Genomic DNA, 17,181 nt, shown 5'->3' with positions numbered 1-17,181 from the left:
AGTGAAAGCACGCGAAGGGAGACGAGGATCGCGGCTCAATTTGGCACGCGCAAAGGAGGAAAGCGGGGAGCAAACGCGCCGTCTTCCGTCGCGCGAAAGGCCGTAGGGGGGGGGGGGGGGGGGCAGCGGCGTTGGGCTCAGGCAGCAACTGCGTATTTCGCGACAGGACGATCGCGGCTCATCGCTAGCGAGAGGGAGGGATGTGGGGAGGCACCGCGGAAGGAAGGGAGAGGGGGGGGGGGGGCTTCTAGACCGCTAGCAACTACGTATATTTTGCGTGTCAGCGCGCGCTCTAGCGCGCCGCTTCAAAGCGAACTGCAGACGGCTCGTACTTTTGAGCGTGCTTTTTCTCGCCGCTGTTTGGGTTCAAGCAATGGACAACACGAAGGTCACTTCGCTCGCTGCTGCCACCGCGCTTGCAACGACAGCATTTTGACAGAGAGTGACCGCACTTATTTAGTGTGATGTGTTCATGCTTGCCTGTGCGGGACGACACCATGCTTGTTCATTCAGTCAGTAATTAAGCGCATGTTTCAAAGTTTATACGGCCGATAAAACTACAATCCATATTTCGTATAGCTGTTTACTAATCTGCTACCGCAATCGATACTTCGGCTTTTGGGGCAAAACTCGGACTTCTTTTTTCTTTTTTCCAGAAACGAGGTGGCGATTGTTGCTGCGGCCAGCTCACGTGTCCACCGCGACGTGGTTGCTGCCGGCGTGCCTGAATCTGCCAGCGGCGCTATATAAGGCTGCATGCAGGCTTCCAAAGCGGCTGCATGCAAGAAGACAGGCAGGTGCTTGGATAAATGAAAGAACGAGACAAGCACGCCCGTTGCAGGGTCGACGACCTCGAGCTGCGACGCAGGTCAAGTGGGAGGCGACGGAAAGAGGCCCGCTGGCCCAGAGCGGTGCGCCGCGCTCCGTCCGCGCCCGCCCGCAGGTCAAACAGCTATCGACACCGTTTCGCAGTGTGCTGCTCGGGAGAGCATGCACATACTGCAGGCCGCCGACGGCGACTGCGAAGAGCGACAGCCATGCAGTGCGACTGTGCCGTCTATACGCGCGGCTGCTGTCAAAAGTTCAAGCGCCCCTTTAGGCACCTGTCACGTATATGCATGAATGGGCGAGACAGCGCGCTGCGTCTGCCGCACTTCTCTGAGCATCAGCCTCACCCGCTTCAATATTTTCGTATACGCCGCTCTCAATTTGAAAACGGGCATGCGCGCGATCAACTCAGAGTGGAGTTCAATTTCCCAAGCCGTAGCAGGGGAGATGGCCCTGGATAAATTTGACTACACTATACACGACTTCATTTCTGCTCGGCAGCATAACGCCACGGACACTGATAAATCGCAGCGGCTCGTGTTATTTTCATAAGGAAACCTATTCTCTATGTACGCTGAATGCAGTACATTTACGCTGCTTCAGTCGAAAGCTATTCCTGTCATGCTAGAATGCAGAGCCAAAATTGGGATGCCCCGAGCCCGATCCACGCTTTGTGACAAGCACGAACGATAGTGAGAGAAGACGGTGCAGACAACACGAAAATGAACCACTGTATAGTAAGGCGACTTGCTCGAAACTTCAATAATGCGTCCCTCGAATGAAAATGTCCCCATGCAGACGGGGCTGCCAACCGAGTCACAGTTTAATAAGCTTTAATTTCTACACGCTGACCACTATCTACATACATACATACATACATATATATATATATATATATATATATATATATATATATATATATATATATATATATATATATATATATATATATATATATATATATATATATATATATATATATACACTCACGTATACACAAGTATATCAACGAAAGGCCAGGGGAAAGCGTATACGCGTGTCAACTTAGTAGCGCCTGCGGTCTGCGTGTTCAGCTTACAGCGACCAACCAAGGAAGAAGGCGAGACGCCCATGAAAACAAAGAGCATGAGAGATTTCACCCCGGACTGACCTAGCGTGCCCCGGTGCGCGCGTCCCCAGAGCGCGGGCATCAAGGCAGAGCATATAGACTGACCGATCCCACCCATCAGCGAATATATAAACGCCGACGACCGGTGCGGCCGCTGCCCAAACGAGCACGAGAAGCAAAATGAGGGCAGTGACCGGGAAACGTAAAGAGTATAGGCCATAAAAAGAAGTAACCATAGTTTCTACGAGGACAGCCCAAAAGGAAAAAAAAAAGAAGTAATACACCCGGAGGCGTTGCCTCCGCAGCGGTGATTGTCATTATACACGTGGAGCCCCTGTAAATGTAGGTCGGGACTCGTTGGCACAGCGAGTGCTTGAGTATAGGCACTGCAGTCAGGTCTGAGTGCGCGCCGCTGGTACCAGGGCGAATCGCTTCAAGGGCGGCAGCGCCGCCTGCCTTCACACCGCAGGAGAATCGCCGCAACCTTGCGTAACAGCCTGGATGCAACGCCGTTCTGCTCGTCGCCGCCCGGAGGACGCAACCGCGCAGCATCGTGCTTGCACGACTGCGGTTTATTTAGGCATATAGTACATCTCCAAGTCCCATCTCAAACGAAGCGAGGCAGGGTATAACGCTCAAACGAAGCAAGGCAGGGTATAATGGGAGATCATTGGGAGAAGCATTCGTTCTGCAGTGAACATAAAACGTGATAATGATGATGATGTGAAACGAGAGAGACGGATGAAGAGGAGATGACCACCAGGCTATATATAGTTTCTGGTTTCTATATAGACAGTACCACCAGACACGCGATATGTATAGTTCACATCACTTATAGGCTCGTGCAAAGAGCCTGAAACAGCGGAGCGCAGTCCCCAATATGACTGTGAACGGCAGGCATGGACCTCTTTGTTAGCGCAAGTTGCCAGCAGGCCGTTGAGCGAGGAAGTGCTAGGTGGGCCCTTGGCAAGACATTATATCAACTAAGCCGGCCATCAAGGCATTCTTAGATTGGTCGACTTTATTTATTTATTTATTTATTTGACACATGGCTAGATTCAAGGTTGTGAATTGGCCCTCCAGACTCGAACATGTATATAGTCACGTCCTACGTATACTGTCTATCTTCTTAATCGCTCCTCAGTACCCTGCTTTAAAGCGATATCTTCCTCCATGTATACTTTGCACACTTTCGATGGTTATGGATGGACGGCATTCCCGCAGGGCAAATTGGAGAGAGTAGCAAGGTAACGATTAAACGTGGCAACGGATAGAGATATTTGGCAAGCTAAAGATTGCAAAGATGGCAGCTAGGCACAAAGATACCTGTCGTAGCGATGATAAATAGTGCACACGGCTTTCTTCTAGACAAATTAAATCTTGTCGTTATCAGATTTTTTTTTTTCTGTGGATACCGTACAGCCGAGCCATGAACGAGAACAGGGCGAATGGGAGTTTATATATAAGTGAGGAGCCTCGTGTTAAGAAGGGTCGAACGTATGGCATAGTTGCAGATATCCTAGATCTTTAAGCAAGCGGTTGCACAGCTGTTACACGTGGTGATACCAAGACATAAGCTTCGAGAAAAGAGTACAGCGTTAAGAACAACCGAAATAACAATGTGGAGGAGAAAGAAAGTGGGTTTCTCCACAGGACTCTTGCTTCCATCGGTGTGCGAGGATAACCCTCTCTGGACTGTATAAAGCAGTCGTGCTGCCGCTGCCCTTAGTGCTTACAAGCCGGTGCTTACGTACCGTTCGCAGCAGTCCAGGGGACATCATGGCAACGCCCAGAAAGCTATCGTTGGAAAGGTGGTTGAAATCTCGGGACGCGCGACTTCGTCCGCAGCTCTGACGAGACGTGATCACGTGCCGCGTCTACACCCCCCCCCCCACTCCCCCTCGCTTCCCCCCCCATCGTTGACACACGGGCATTTCGAACGTACCACACACGCACGGGCGCATTGCCCATGGCGTCACTTCGCGCAGCGACAGGGACCGGTGCCAACGAGAGGAACATCACAACAGCCACGCCCAACGCATTGCCTCATAATCCTCGCGGGCGAATACAAAAAAAAAGAGCAAGAGAAGAACACGACAAACCTACCATAGGTGCGCGCCATTTGAAAAACAACGAACGGGCCTATTGTGAAGCTTCGGCGATTATGCATTTTCGTGTGCGGCGCAGTTCGAAGCCGCAGACCCGCGCCCGGCCTTCTCTCGCGTGGCCTTCGAACGAAAGTCCAAGCGCCTTTCTTTTAAGGCGTTTGAGGAGCAAGCTGCCAAAGCGCTTCCTCGAAGAACGCGTCGAAGGTGCGCCGATGAAATCAATGAGTAGAATGCGGGAGACAGAGGCGTCACGCGGCGAGTACACGCCCGACCACGTGATACGCCGTCTGTTTTAAACGATGGCAGCAGGGCGGGAGGGGCTCTTGTTGGGTAATTTGTGATAGCCACTGCAGTGCTTCAGGAGCGGAAGGCTAAACGAAATTCTCGACAAGTACAATTTAACAGTACGTGTGCGCGTGCTTGTGCAGTGTCTGCGCGCTGTGCACCGGTTAGAGAACACACACCGTCGCAATTAACAGTACTTACGCGCATATAAACTTACACGTGCTGGCGTTTCTTTCTGCAACAACAAAAGAGGAAACGCAAAGAAGCGAATTTGGTAAAATGTCCGGAAATCCTGAACGACTCCCCATAACCCCCATTACTGGGCTGCAAGGAATGCAGAGAACACGGTAATAAATGTAACCGAAGCGGTAATAAATGCATTATAAATATCATACTTTTTTGACTGCACCACAAAAATAGTGACTGACATCATGGATTAGGCATACATCCACGCGTAAAATGATAATCTACAGGACTTAATCACATATCTCAACTGTAATTTAAGTGATTATGGAATGCTAATCAGGTAGACCATATCGTACAATCATCATTCCTAACCAGTACTGATTGATTGATTGATTGATTGATTGATTGATTGATTGATTGATTGATTGATTGATTGATTGATTGATTGATTGATCGAGGTTTTATGGCGCAAATGCCGATTCTGGCCAAAGAGCGCCGGCCACCTGAACAGTGTTGTGCATTTCTCGACGAGTCATCGGCATTCCCGTAAATTTATACAAAAGGATATGTCAGCTGCAAAGGTTCTGCACAAGGATCTGTTAGCTGGAAATCAAACGACTCTATACTTTTCAGATTGGCCTGGCCAAATTAACTTACTGACGAGTGACATAATTGCCGCGAAAATCGCGCGCACAGAAGGTAAAAAAAAAAATTTATCAGATGAGCAGGAATCACTTAGGCCGAGGGCAAGCTTTCTATTGAAATTAGCTTAATTATCGCTCGGAGTCATCTGAATGCGCCGATAATCTCCGACAAGCTGCCCTGCCGGTCCAGCATACACACTGGACAAAGCGGTCGGGGAACTTTAGCGTTAGCAACTGTCGATCTTCCACAAAACACCCTGCTTTTCCTGGATACGTAGTGTCAGCCGCTATAAGGATGTCACCGTGGGCCTCGTATCCTGGAATGAATAAAGCGTTAACGGGACATGACATCCAATTTTCGAGCTTGAGAGAGAGCGTGAAAGAAAAACGAGATAAAGACAGGGATGTTAACTATAGGAAATATCTCCGATTTTCTACCCGGCACTGGGGAACGGAGAGGGGCGTGCCAGAGATGGAGCGAAAAAAACAACGATACAGTACTGTCTTGTTGTTGTCACACAGTATGCGAAGGCGCCACATATATGCACACAGTGTCAACTAGCAGCTTGAATTACGCCTTGTATGTTAAGCAGTACGCGTCCCACGGCAAGATGGCAAAACGCGAATGCGTTCGGTGCGGTAGAAAAATTTGCTGTTTCAGTCTTTAAATGTGGCAGTTAAACTGCACAACAGTCTAGCAACACTAACAGGTAACGAAAAAAAACTTGCACCCCAAGCCGTACCTGGGGATGCAAGTGCATATATGCGTCTTATGATATGACTAATAGAAACCGGGCCCCTCGGAAATTTCCCTTTTCCTCGTGTATACATACATACATACATACATACATACATACATACATACATACATACATACATACATACATACATACATACATACATACATACATACATACATACATACATACATACATACATACATACATAGCCAGTATACTGTCGGCCCCCTCAGGAACAATACGAAGGCTTAGACAGCGTCCATGCGGTGCACATAAACACAACGGTCACACGGACACAAACACCGACAACTAAGACGCGTGACGTCAGGAACGGGATTCCCTCGACCCACTCAGCGCCGATTCGACTTCCCGCATACGCGCATACCAGCGCCATTACAAGGAGCTCACCTCCAGGAGTGAGCGTTATTCAGCGCCCGCGTGGAACGACCACACGCGGCCTCCTGTCGTGACACGCTCGTTCACGATGCGTGCCGATCATCTTCCACCCTCGCTAAGCGAATTCCTTACCGCGGGGAGGCACAGAAAAAATGCAGATGGCCCAGCGCGCAAGCACGCACTACAAACGGTCCTTTATGTAGCCACACGGCTGCGACCGAGCGTGGCGTCATTCACATGTAATATTGCATAAAGGCACGGGGACGCGCAATTTAGACTCGGATGGGTGAGTGAAAGCTATAGGATTAGCGAGGTGATAACCTTACTCGGGAATAATAATGGGACGGTAGAAAGAGACTGTTCAGCCACGTTTATTTGGTGTGGTTACGCCGCAATCTCGCTGCGAAGTTTATGAACCAAGCATAATAAATGTGTGTACACAGAACATCGCACAGCCCCACCCGCACAGTGCACGTATTATAGGTTTTGATTATTATTGCTCTCGATCGACTAAGAAACGAAGTCGACGAGGCGAGCGTGCAACAGCCGCTTACTGGTGATGTGTACACGACGCGAAATAATTATTAATGCGAAAGCTATAAGTGGTTCGTTGCGATGGCTCATACCCGAAAAGGCAGCGTCTACTCCAGTGAGACAAAAAAAATATCATCATCAGGAATGGCTCATACCCCCGTAAGCAAGCAAAGAGAGAGAGAGAGAGAGAAGGAGATTCTTGATGATGGGAAGGAAAGGTTGGGGTAAAGTGCAGCGCAGTAACTGTCTCTCAGCAGAGGACACCTCAACCGCGCTGCACAGGGGGTAGGGAATGAAAGTAGGGGGAGAGAAAGTGCACCAGAAACAGCAGCACGCCGCGGAAGTGTGATGGAGAGATGCAATGGCTGATTATGAATGAAGAAACGAAAGAAAGACGGAAAGGAAGACAGAACGAAAGAAAGAATGACGGAAAGGAAGACAGAAGGAAAGAAAGAACGAAATAACCTCTAGGGAGTGCATTTGGTGCCCGCATGGGTCGTTGAGGAGGTCGACCTAGAGTGCAAATACGGTTACTTCCCACCTCGGCTCGTTACGTCTTGCAAGAACTTAATGATCTACCACGTGTGCAAGCAGGCTTTAGCCTTCACGTGTCACAGAAGTGTAACGTGCTGCCGATTTTTTATTATTATTTGATTTGAAAACGTATATAGACTTGAGAGGAAAGGCAAAGCGAGGAACAGGCTGACAAGTGCCACCGGAAGTGGCACAACGCCTACTTACTCTTAAGGCAGGTGGAGACAAAATCGCAGAAATGGAAGATAGCACGAAGGGGAGGAAAGAGGAAAGAAAGGGCAAAATGACAAATCTCAAACGATGAAGCAGGACACACAGTACAGGTCACGGACAGTATAGGGCCGGTCACTGCAGTGAATACGGAAACTACACGGACAATATCTTCAGCGTCAGAAGGTAAAATATGAGAGAAGACCAGTCGCCAATCGCGCATGCAAAGTCCTGCGTTACTTAAAGCTGGAACCGCATGGCGTTGCTGCGTCGGCCAGTGGACAAGCGCGACAGCCACGCTTCTTGCACACACCGCAGGACATGACACCAACGCACCAGCGCGGGCTTACTGAAAAACTACTGCGACGTTATTTCGGACAGTATACAAATTTCTCCGATGCCTCGGCGCATTGAACTACACGAAGCTGTCAGCGTAAAGTGCGCATTTCGCGTTAGCGAACAGTGGAGCATTATTTACTTTACGTCTTGTTTGTGTCTGTGTTTTTTTTTCGCTCTGACAATTTGTGCTCGCGCACTCGCCTGCACAGCACGTGGTACGCTACGCAGTGGGCACGCTGCTGCAGCCCTTTGGACGGCGCTCCAAATGCGAAAACGGCGCAGATGAGAGCAGCCAGAGGCGAGAAGCAGGGCTTCTTTTCTTTTTTCCGTAGGCACAAAGGCTTCACCCACTTTCGGTCAGCGCGCGCCACTCGCACGCACCAAGAAAGAGCATCAAGAGACAACCGAGGCCCGCTGCCTTTCCCAACCGTTTCCAATTCATTACCGCCGCCGCCGCCGTCTACCGCGGCTGTCTCGGCGGGCGCATACGGAGTGCGTGTATGCGCCGCGCCAGCGCCTCCGGCGAAGCCGTCGTCTGTTCCCAGTCCGCCGCCGATACTTATCGAGGTTTGGAGAACAGGCGCAACGGCCGGGCCTCCCACATCATTTTTTTGTTTGCTTGTTTATACCGTACACTCAGTGTCTACACGTCTCGAAGGCGCCGACGGCATAAGAAACGAACGTACATCGCGCAGACGAACGGCGGGGGGAACAGACACAATGAAATGCATATCGGTCCGCCGGCATTGTCCCAGACATCACCCCCCTCCCCCCCACTTCTATCCAACTACTGCGACTGCTGCTCAACGACAGTTTGTAGCATATATCTGCGGCTGTGCATCTAGGCTGCGCGTGTCGCCCGCGCCATCTTGTCGCGGCGGGCGCCCTGGATGCAAGTCGCAATCGCGATAGCCGCGACGGAAGCCGGCGGCCGTCCGATTCGAAGCCGTGCTTTTTTTTTTCTTCTTCTTTCCCAGCGTTTGCGAAACCCACAGCTTCGCCCATCGGGAGGCGAATCCGATCGCCTAGTGCGCGCAGGGCTTCACCGAGATGCACGCGCGCACTGCGGTGCGCGTCTCGTCACAGCAGGAGCGGAGCGAAAGTCGAATTTGCGAGGAGCTTTAGACGCACCGGGGGCGCCTCGGTAACGAGGCCGCTTCTCGGTCTCCGTCCTGAATAGAGACATCGTCTGTTGCGTCTGTCTACTAGGTGTAGCGTGAAGATAATCTTATTATCACTCGGATAGAGATCAACTCGAAAGAAACAACGGTGTTGTCGAGAAGCGCACGTATTCAGCATCAACGTATATATACGTGGTGTAGTGGGAACCGAGTTTACGAACCTTTTTGTTCGTAACTTTGCTATTGGCCGGCCGCCTTCGCTGACAATATGCACAGCCCCAAGATTGGCAGGGATATGCTCTTACGAACAATTCTAGCGTCTATGAGAGCTTTTTTGTGAATACATGTAGGACCATATGAGGAAAAAAGAAAAGAAGAAATCGCGCACTTGTTTCTCACTATAACGACGGAAAAGGACTGCTACACATTACTTGCTATACAGGGAATTCAGGAACGTGTATACAAACGCAAGGCCCGTGGACGTAAGACATTGTCATTTACAACGGTCACAACGCGTGGTGCCTCAATTGACAAGCAAGAAAGCCTACTGCATGACTTCACTGCATGACAGTTACCGCGCAAACAGTATAACTGAAGGCGCACAGGCACATTTTCAATGTTTCCTATTTAAATTGGCAGAGGAAGTCAAAAGCGTGTTGTTTGGAACACAAAATGTGTTCGTAAGTTGTTAGCTGGTACAACTGATGTAGCCACGCAGAAAAAATAAACAAAGAAGAAACTAAACTGCTCGTAAGGCAGCATAAAGACGCCGACTATTTGCGTGCAACGTGTGCCTGAAAACAAGATCACCGCCCAAGCACTACGTACAGATGGTTAACCAGCGAAGCTGAAACATGCGGCCCCGGTGTTTATCCCCGGGTTAATCCCGACGGTTCATTAAACGACGGCTTGGTATAGGCTGCTGAATCCTCGGTACGCAGTTGCTGCTTGCGTTCGGCTGCACGATCCTGTAATTGCGCCCGGGCTGCAGCATCGGTACGGCCTAGACGAGCTCGTTCCTGGTTCTGCTCGCAGCGTGGCTGATCGAAAGCTGGCTGCTCCTAAGGAGTACGTATGACGCGTGGCCTACCCAGTTCGGAGCCAAAGAGAAACTGCTGCGAGGGCGTTCGGCTGCGACGGAGAGCAACAACGTCAGTACTGGCGCAGCCAATCGCGCGCCTTTCTCTTCTTTTTTCGTGCACGCGCACGGGTCTTTCGGCGTATAGGCGACAGACGGACTGACCAATCGGCTAGGTATACACAGCTTCGCTGCAATACGTCACGCTGCACCGTCGGTCCGGTGCGTTTCGCTTGATACTCCGTAACAAAGGCCCTTCAGTGATGACAAGCAGCATATTTCACGCTCTGAACAATACCTTATACGCAGTTTTAATAAACTAAACGCTCGCTAATATTAACTTTTAGATAAAACGTATACGTCATCGAATGCAAGCAGTGAACAGTGCCAAATTATGTAGTTTGAGGTTTAGAGAACGAGCATCGAGCTTAGCAGCAGAAATGCATTCTAGAAGAGCTCTGCAAGCCTGTAGTATCAACCTATAAAGCTCAACTATATTGAAGTTAGTCAGTCGGCAAGGACTGCGACAAACCAAGCTACCGAATGTTGCTCAGCAGCAAATACACATGTTGAAAGCTGCGCAAAGTAATTAAGAGCAGGAGCTAAAACGCCTCGCTGCTGTGCAAAACAGACCATCGCACAGCTAAATTACCATCACGGTTTCACAGATGCTATCCAGAGGAAAACGTCGAAAGCAAGGGGAAAGCCGCTTGCGGAAGCAGTGGTGCTTGGCACAGCTGTCAAACGATGACACTCTTCTCGTTTCTCTTTATTTCCTTTGCCGCAGGCTTACACCTGCCAAGAAAGCAGCGCATAGCAGTGGCGCTGTCTCTGACACAGTACACACACAAGTCCCGTTATCCACATGATATAGGGCGGCAATCGGTGGCGGAAATTTCGCAATGTATAACTTAGCGGCGTTGCGACTTACCGATACTGCCGAGAAGCCACGTTCGTCGATAACTGAACATGTCGCAGCATTACTTGCGTCATGGAGAGAACGGAAAAGAACCAGCTACTTCTTTTTTCTTTCCTTCTATATAATTTCATTCACAACTTCCCGTTACACTTCAGAGTTCACGCGCAGTACACGTGGAGCAAACGAGCCACGTTAGTTGATCGGAAGGTTGCACGTACAGAACGCGTGGTCTGCAAGCTGAATCACAAATGGTAACTTTCAATACTAACACCCCTAGGATTACACACTCCAAGGCCATTCAATGCGGATGTGAAGTACGCCTACAGCTGGTAACTAGGAATCAAAATTTCTACGGAGCTTAACGATAGACTTTAAGAACGCCGCCCCCTACCGCTATAGTGTACGCGCTTTGTTAGTGCTTGTCTCGCTTTCTCTTTTTCTCCCCCTTCCACACTTTCTTTTGTTATTCCCCTCAAACCTTCTTCCCGTGCAGGGTAGCCAACCGGAACTACCTCTGGTTAACCTCCCCGCCTTCCTCTGTATTCTCTCTCTCTCTATCTCTCTTTACTGCATTTTGACGTCAAAAATTATTTTAAAAAACAAGAATAATAAAAAAAAGAAAGTACAAGAAGAGCGAGAGAGAAAACTGGAGTTTTAAGCGCCAAAATCACGATCTGAATATGAGCACGCCGTAGACTCCAGGTTAATTCTAAGTGACCACCATAGGGATACTTAAAGTCCACATATATCTAAGTACAGGATCGTTTTTGCATATCGCCCCTATCGAAATGCGGCCGCCGTCGAACCCACGGCCTGGAACTCTGCAGCAAAATGTCATAGCCTCTTCAAGTTATCGTGGCGGGTTGAACAGAGAAGTGTACAATGCAACAGACAGTCATGCCACGAAAGAGGACTGTTTCGGCAAAATCTGGTATTTTGCTAAGGCGAACAACATTATATATGGGATACCACGGGCGACATCTACAATTTCTCTTGCCAGATGTAACCAAGAAGCGGCCAAGTTGCAGAAGGCCCCAACTTTCGCAGTTAAAGGGCATCAAATGTAGCTATGTTGGACGTAAACTATGCAGCCAAATCTGGCGGCAGCCCTCGGGAGGCGCGCAAACTCGGGGCATGCGCCGAATTGTACCTAAACGCTCCTCACCGTATGAGTAAACGTTATATCGCTGGCATGCCGCCGATGAAGAATTGCGGGCCCGGGCCACGCCAGGGCGTTCTCGGAAGACGCGACTCGGAGCGTGCGCGACCGCGCGGAGAGATGCGACAAAAAAAAGAAGCGAGGCCGCTGCGGCCTTGCGAAACGAGTCGTCTGAAAGCCCAATCCCAATAAAGACGCGCGCGAAAGTGAGCCCGCACCATTGGCCGGCCCCATTATACGATGTCATTCCCGTCGCCTTCCGCTGCTATATTGCGAGAGCACAGCATGCTCCTATGTACAGGGCGTTTCAGCGAACCCTTTCAAAATGTTTTAAAGGTTACCTGCGGCAGATGGCACAATTGTGGTTCAAGAGGTGGTTTACTCGAACTGCCCGACACTACTTGCAACATAAATTGAAATGCATAATCGACTAACTTACAAACCATTCACAAATTAAGTTTTTAGCTAATTACATAATGGCTCATATTGCAATCTACAAATTCTAGCCGTGCAGTTCGCAAGGTGGATCCACTCGGAACGAATTCTCAGGATGAGACCAGTTTCGAGATATAAATTCCCGAACTTTGCGGGGAAATGCATTGGCGTTCAAGTTACTTCCTCAACAAAACGTCGTTTTATGCATTCAAGCACAAAAGTAACTAGAAATTTCTATTTTAGCCGATTCGTCACTGTCGGGTTCGTTTTCTCGCCTGCTCTTATTCACCCAGAGGGCGACGGCTTATCATTTCGTACTCGTTTCTTACTCTTACTCTAACTCAGCTGTATACCTTTCACTTCCAATTTCCTTATCATTTCTACATTAATTTCATTTAATGATGACATCTAGTTTCAAAAGTGATTTCCCGGGCTTCATTTGTCCGTTTGCACCCCCGTGGTTGTAACCAACAGAGAAAATCGAGCATGTCGTTGCCCCTTATTCTTCTCGTTCGTGTAACACAGTATGATCTAGAGAGAGAGAGAGAGAGACAGAGAGAGAGAGAGACGGGCTTTGAAACCTCGAGCTCGCCTTGCAGTAAGCTCGTACAACTGCTTAAGGCCAGAAGTTGAGGACCCTAGGGTGCCTCGAACCCCAAGGAGCCCACGGGCTCGTTAATCACAGCAAGAGCACTTCGATAACGTGCACGAGCGTTCCTCCTACCTCCAGCGTCTTCGAAGGGGAAGGCTTGGCGGCGAAAACCCGGACTGCGTGCGTTGCTCGTGCACACAACAAAAGCAGGGGCGCCCACTCGACGACGAAAGTCAGCTACAGCTGACGCACAAAGTGCAGAGGAGGGGGCATGCAATGGAAAGCCGTTGTCTCACTTCGCAAATCTCTCTCTCTCTCGCTTTCTCTTCCACCTCTTTGGGGAACGACTTCGCACACAGCTCCCGAGACGAAACTTGCACGGAGCACCGCACGAAAAATCTGTGTTTTCCAAGAGCAAACGTATAGGACCGCGTGCCACGCGTTGGGGTTGAGCGTGGTCGTAATACGGACGGCGTGCGCGCGCCTCCCCCGCTGATGTACGCGTACATCTGACGCACCCAGTCATGTACACACCTACGAGTCGCTTCCTAAGCCGTAAAGTGAAGGAAACGCGAAAGAAGAAAAACGAATGAAGAAGCAAATATTTGCTGCAGACTCGACGAATTTCGCCTACGCGTCTACCGCAGACTAAACGCACGTACACGTCGTCGCCCGAGCCGCCTCTGGCGGCCTTGAAACGGCTCAGCGCCGCCACGTAAAAGCTGGCATATATAGTTCGGGTGTGTAAGCATAAAGTATGTACCTCGGTGCCTCTTTCCAGCCTGTGGCGACACGCTCAAACATGGCCGGATGCTCGTGGAGACGTGCGCGACGTGCGTGGCCACGGAAGGGTGTTTTTCGAGCACCCATCCACGGGCAAACAAACACGTTCGGAAACCGGGCCACCAAAACTAAGCCTCTAAAAGTGCTTGAAGTGTATGGCGCGTCGGAACTCTTCTTTTCAACTACGCGACATTTTGTGTGCGATCCCCGGAAAACTGAACGACAGGACGCGTAGGTGAACCCGCGAGAAAATTTTAACAACGAAGAGTCGATGGACCTTTTCTCCGACACGTCGTCTGCCGTCGAATATGGTACGAAATGAAAACTTCGTCTCTGCCGCCAAAGGAGGAAAGGTGGATGCCCCGCAAGCACGAATACCATCGAGGTGTGGGACTCGGATGCGGAAGTCGCAGCTCGAGGTGAGCCCATTATACTCTTACTACTGCAACTAGCGTCGCAGACGCATGCATATATCTCGTGCACGATACCATAATAGCGAGAAAAATACTTTTTTTTGTTGTTTTCCAACTGTGTTTCGTTATGAGTTGGCAGAGGAAGCGAGATCCTACGCATTGCTCTGTGCAAACCGGTGCATGGTGAATACAGAGCCGACCTACCACCATGCGCAAGGTTAAAAAGAAAACTGGACAAGTATACGCCTTCGCAAGCCGGAAAAGCCCGTACGCTGTTGAGAAGCAAGCTGCATGCTGCCACAGTGGATTCGTTGCAAAAATATATGCGTGTTACTCTGTTACTATATGAGGTTACTCGCGCATCTAAAATGCACGCGGGTTTGCGAACTATGTACGTGTGTTTGAAAGTGAATGGTATGCAATTGTTTACATCTATCGTTTAGCGAACTACGGTGTTGTGATACAGATGACGCAGGCCACACTTTTTTTTTTTGCTTTTCCAAGGTGAGAGCGCACATTTCGAAAACTTTTGTATGCGGCTGTGCGTGTTTAGAAAGAAGAAAAAGCACCAACAAATTAAGGTGGCGACACAGAAGATATGGAGACAGCGTAAAAAAGAAGTAAAAGAAACTATTTTGCAGCAACATCAGTTTCGTTTAAGTTGCTTGATTCATAAACACTATCGCGCAAAGCCTAAATTTAGAAAAAGGGCACGACGAAGGTCACACGACACACGATTGACTAGCTACTAAAATGTTTATTTAATGCACAGAAAATATAGCATATGAAAGGCATATGCGTGTGTACTTTTTCATGTACATGTGTATTTCATATGTAAAGTGGTCACGCGCCCTAAATAAAGATTTAATCTGTGGTGTACGCATCCGTGTGTTGCGTTGCCTCCTTGACCTTTATTTGTAGTTTATAAATTAAGCATAACTATGATCCGCAGTGATATGGAAATATATACCCACGTGCATCTCCTACATAGAAAGATGTGGTATGAGTATCCATCCACGCAGGATGGCTGATACGTATACGTGAAGATAAATAATTTTACCAGTCTATAGTATTTTCAAATATTTCAAGATATAATACGACACCAGCCTATGCACGTTATTTCGGGAGAGCTCAGCGAACATATGAATATCCACACATGAAGCTGGTTGAGATGCAGCTGCACTTTTTTTTTTTCGTGCTATATATGTGGTTCATAAGGAAAACGCTCTTATTCAGTTCATACTTATCAAACTACAGAGTGCCGAATAACAACAGAGACAATTTCCAATGCTATCAGAATAAATCACTCATACATCGGAGACAAGCATGCCCCAATTGTAAGTTACATTAGCTATTGCAAAAGCCCCAATCATGCGCATAATTAAAGCTTACAACTTTGGAGGGATGTGGGCTGTCAAAACAAGGCTCCACGAGGAACTCACCTGAGAAAGAGAAGAAAAACACAAATCAGTCGACATATCAAGTGAACATACACACAAAAGTAAGTTTGAAGCATTAGATTGCCTGTCTTAATCATTTATGCACAGCTCAACTTGTTCAGTTGTGCTGCGGCAGCATGTAATACAGAATTACCGAACGAGTCAAGGTTGTGCATAGAATGCTAAATATAAAGCAACAATTCGTCGCCGGCTTTTTGAGTCATGCAGTATTTCGTTGTTTACTTATTCCGCGAATTCGTCTTGTATTGTTCTTTAATGCAACCACACATCGGCCAGCTGGCTGCTGTTTTGTTACATATATGTTCCAAATCCGACGGAACGGGACTATATGACGAACGCTATAGGTCTTCGAATCAATCTTAAGCTCCTAGATAGGGGACGCCACTCTTTAGGCATAATAAATATATGGTTGAATGAATCTGCAGTGGAGAATAATATATAGGAAAAAAAAAGACAAACAACGGCCGGATTAATGTGGCGCAGCAGCAGGGAATATACAGAACATATTTAAGGGAAATAAATCTTTACTTCGGTTCAATGACTCGTTAACACGAACAGCGAGAGTTGCAAACAAGATATCCTGAAGTTCCTCTGTGCGCACACACAACAGGAAAACAATGCATAAGCGAAACAAGCATCGTAATCACACAATAGACAGCACGAGCAAAGCTGGCGAGCACGCGAGCGAACACATTCCGTTTATATCGCCAATAAACACCACACACTCGCGAGCGCACCTGTGCCCTCGAGTGCTGGGAGACATTGTAGCATGAGTGTGCTGCGGAGGAATTAAAGGGAGGGATGGGGGGAGGTGGGGGGGGGGGTTACTTTTATTTATTTCGAAGGTCGTTAATACCGAGGAGGGCAACAAACTCGGCCGTCTGAAGCGAGCATGGCAAGCGAGGACCGAGCCTACAGTTCTGGCGTCGGAATGCAATCTGGCCAGGCGGCCAGTTCGTCACGGATGAGATCGCGCGGTTGCGTGCGGGTAAGCGCAGAGAAAGCGCACCTGGCTGTCTGCGGCGAGACGGCACTGTGGTCTACAATGCTGTTGTGTTGTGGCTGCTGCCACTGTGCTCCCAGTTAAAAACGTTTACAGCAAGGACGGTGCGTAGCTGCTGCATGGGTGTCTTTGGAGTGATACTTTACTGCCATTCACCTTGGCCACGGTGCCGATCATATTTGCGTACAGTACGGAGTCACTGCTTCAAATTATGGAGTCTAGAGTCCCTAAGCTGAGCACAGAGGGTTGTGAGGGCCGCGGCATAGTGCAGGGCTCCGGATTAATCGTGAGCATACCTGGACCTCT

At 49.0% G+C, this 17,181-nt stretch overlaps 2 protein-coding genes across 3 annotated transcripts in view; one reads left to right on the top strand and one right to left on the bottom strand.

Moving 5' to 3' along the window:
* The window catches only part of baz (par-3 family cell polarity regulator), a 248,899-nt gene that overhangs the window by 118,351 nt on the left and 113,367 nt on the right, over positions 1-17,181 (bottom strand). The gene's annotated exons all lie outside the window — the stretch shown is intronic.
* Positions 14,016-17,181, top strand: part of LOC135901775 (probable serine carboxypeptidase CPVL) — a 152,342-nt gene continuing 149,176 nt past the window's right edge. Inside the window, exon 1 of the mRNA XM_065431633.2 lies at positions 14,016-14,418. Within this exon, the coding sequence (XP_065287705.1) occupies positions 14,318-14,418 (101 nt within the window). The 5' untranslated portion in view covers positions 14,016-14,317. The remainder of the gene's footprint in view (positions 14,419-17,181) is intronic.

This window comes from Dermacentor albipictus, chromosome 1 (genome assembly GCF_038994185.2).
Source record: "Dermacentor albipictus isolate Rhodes 1998 colony chromosome 1, USDA_Dalb.pri_finalv2, whole genome shotgun sequence".
Taxonomy (NCBI): domain Eukaryota; kingdom Metazoa; phylum Arthropoda; class Arachnida; order Ixodida; family Ixodidae; genus Dermacentor; species Dermacentor albipictus.
Note: the sequence above shows the minus strand (reverse complement) of the source record. Positions and strands in the feature narration are given on the sequence as shown.